Source organism: Arachis ipaensis, chromosome B10 (assembly GCF_000816755.2).
Source record: "Arachis ipaensis cultivar K30076 chromosome B10, Araip1.1, whole genome shotgun sequence".
Lineage (NCBI taxonomy): Eukaryota > Viridiplantae > Streptophyta > Magnoliopsida > Fabales > Fabaceae > Arachis > Arachis ipaensis.
This window is the reverse complement of record NC_029794.2, coordinates 110,449,384-110,452,451: the sequence shown is the minus strand read 5'-3', so window position 1 is coordinate 110,452,451 and position 3,068 is coordinate 110,449,384. Positions and strand designations below refer to the sequence as shown.

The 3,068-nt window shown below is 34.9% G+C and overlaps 1 protein-coding gene across 1 annotated transcript; it reads right to left on the bottom strand.

Annotated features, from left to right (window-relative positions):
* LOC110267388 lies at nt 906-1,792 on the bottom strand. Its single transcript, XM_021112840.1, has 2 exons — nt 1,733-1,792; nt 906-1,640 (listed from the first exon to the last, which is right to left on the bottom strand). The coding sequence occupies exons 1-2, from the start codon at nt 1,781-1,783 to the stop codon at nt 1,071-1,073; spliced, it is 621 nt and encodes a 206-aa protein (XP_020968499.1). The 5' UTR covers nt 1,784-1,792; the 3' UTR covers nt 906-1,070.

Here is a 3,068-nt window from a genome sequence, read left to right as displayed (position 1 = left end):
ATTTTATGCTTTCCTTCCATTTTTGTATGTTTCTTTTCCATCCTTTAAGTCATTCCTGCCTTAGAAGATCTGAAACTACTCAACACACAAATCACGGCATCGAATGGAAATAAAGGTAATTTAAAATAATTAATTTTAAAGCATAGGAAACATGTTCTTCACATACATCACATAATAAGGAAGGGAAAGTAAAACCATGCAATTAATATGAATAAGTGGGTGAAGGATTGAATAAATCACTCAGATTAAGCACAAAATATATCATAAAATATGGGTTTATCAAAAAGCTAACATGTCCTTGTGATTTCTCTTAATTGCAAGTTCCATTGACAGTGTAAAGCATTAAGATTATGAGACAAATATGTGTCCAAAGCATTAATTTAAAATAAGAGTCAATACAGAAAATAACTTATCATTTTGTGAGTGCAGTATAGGAGATGCCAACATATAGAACTAAAAGTTTAGTGAATAGACCTGTATGAAGCTAAAGGCATGTCAATAAATGCACATTTGATCTAATTTGACAGCACTTGAGGTGAATGCACACAAGATGGCATGCACCAGTGCAACCTGACATGGACAAATATGGAGGTCATCCCAGATGAAATACAAAAGAGTCACTGTGATATTGATAATTGGTTTAGTGTGAAGTAATGTAATGACTTCCCAAAAAATAGCAAGTGTCTAGTCTCCAAAATAAGGATAAAGTGCATACAAAAGCAAGTAATAAACAAAACTCTAAAAGTTCAAAAATTGAAGATTGCAGACACATTAAAATCACAAAAGTTCACATAAGAAATGCAAGACTAAGTTTCAAAGATCTCCTTCAAGCGAGTAACTTCAGCTTGGAAAGCGGTTTGGAAGTTTTTGGCTTCTTTGGCAGCTTCCTGTGAGGAGAGCATCTTCTCTTCAAGTAACTGTAAGGTTGCATTGCTACTGTCAAGCATGCTACTTGCTTTGGCAAATTGAGCCTCATTCTTTATCAAAGCACCATCCAGCCTATTTTTTACTCCTCTCTTGACAGTCAGTTGTTGTTCCAAGTCTCGAATCTCCTCAGATAGCTCATGAGCCTAATCTTTAGCTTTTGCAATATGGGCAGCCAGGGTAGCTTTGGCAGTCTCAAAAGAGGAGGTGTCTTGTTTCAACTTAGAAAGAGATTCAGTTAATTGTTGATATGATGAGATAGCTGCTTGAGAATCCGGAAATTTGGCATAAAGGTCCTCATAAACCTTCTGCAAGTGAGCCAACAAAGGATCAATAGTCTCAGGATGTGGTGTAGTTGAAAAAGTTTGCAGAATATCAGAAAGCTGAGCCTTAAACTGCGGATCGGTAGCAAGTGTCAAAACAGGCTTGGATAGAATGACACTGAGTTGTTGGCCCAATGGAAGCAAGATGGAATTGTCGACAATCTTGGTTGTGGGAGGTGTAGCATGGGGCTGCTCTGTTGTAAGGTGACTTTGAATGGTGGAACAAGATTCAACTATGGCCTTCTGTGTATCCATGCTACATGCATATGCTTCATTTAGACTTTCTAAATCAGCCAGTAAATCATTCACCACATTATGGGTCTGAGCATGAATGAAAGTGATTGGTATTTGTTTTTCTGACCGCTCATTTGGGGGGATTTCAGAATTTTGAAGCTAGACAAAAATGCAAAAGCAAGTGTTAACATAAAAACTAAAAAAGATACAAGGAATAGATACTAATAATCAGGCTAAATGACATGTCATACCTTATTGGCATTGGCTTTAGGTGTAGGCTTATCAGATGTGGCAGCCATCATATTTTCAGTACTAGGAACAATTAAAGAAATGGTAGGAGCCACAGTAGCCTAAAGCAAGAAGTGAAATGAGGACAAAGGTAATTAACGAGATTTAAAAAAAAATCAACATGAGAGATATCATCATCATGTAAGTTCTTCAAGATAATGATATTTTAATACGGAGGATGTGAAAATATATAAAATACCTGAGAAGCAAGTTGACCACTAGGGCTAAGAGCATCGACATCATCTTCCGAAGAGAACTTACTCACTGATTTATCACTAGACGAGGTGTTCTCATTTTTCCCTTCATTGTGCTGAGAGATTACCGGTCCATCAAGATTGTCATTGGATGTATTTGATGTGTCATCCTTATCATCACTATTTGAAGATGTTGACACTTCAATTGGTTCAAGTCTTCTTTTTACCCGGCGACTTGAGTAATTAAAATTGAATTTCTTGAGTAATTAAAATTGAATTTTTTTTCCTATAAGCCTACCAGAAGACTTTCTCAAAGGAAGATTGGCAGCAAGTGGGGTAGTTGTTTTCTCTGTAACAACAACAACAACAATAATAATAATAATAATAATAATAATAATAATAATAATAATAATTTTTTTCTTTTTTCCTACCTCTTCTTTCATAGTTAAAAATAGAAAAAAGACAGCAACATAGTAGAATTGAAGAATAGGGTTCAACAGTCAAATCATAATTTGAATCAAAGAATATGAAAGAAAAAAGGAAAATACTCTTCAGAGTAAGATTCTGGTACTCATAGTCATGAATAACACAAGGGATATTTTGCATGCCATTTTTGAGGTTAGGGTTCTTCTCAATCAACAATGGAAAAGAGAAAGATAAAGATGAGGCTAGCAGTGAAACCTTATCTGGAATATTAGAAGAATTAGGAATAATCAAACCCTTGTGAACGGAGAAAGCCCACCCATCGTAGTAGATGAAATTTGGGAGAGTGGGAGGCACAGAGTTGAAGAAGAAACCTTTTGATGTTCAAACACTAACGTATTCTCTCTCACAAGCATTACAAGAAGATAAGAGTACTGAACTATTTTACTTTTTGTTTAGCCAAAATAAAAATAAATAAATAAATAAAAACAAAGAAAAGAGAAAGAGTACGGTACTCTTGTGTGCTTTCTAAGTGATGTCTCAAAATTTCATTCTTATCAACACGTATTGTTATTATTTAGGGATAAGTACTTTTTTCGTCTCCAAGGTTTGGGGTCAAAATCAATTTCGTCCCTAATCTTTTTTTGTTATTAAAATCATCCTCAAAGTTACAAAACGTTAT

Coding starts and splice junctions, on each gene's coding strand:
- LOC110267388 (XM_021112840.1), bottom strand. CDS start 1,783: ATGATGGCTGCCACATCTGATAAGCCTACACCTAAAGCCAATGCCAAT. Junction 1,641..1,732: donor CTAAAGCCAATGCCAATAAG/GTATGACATGTC, acceptor ATTTTTGTCTAG/CTTCAAAATTCTGAAATCCC.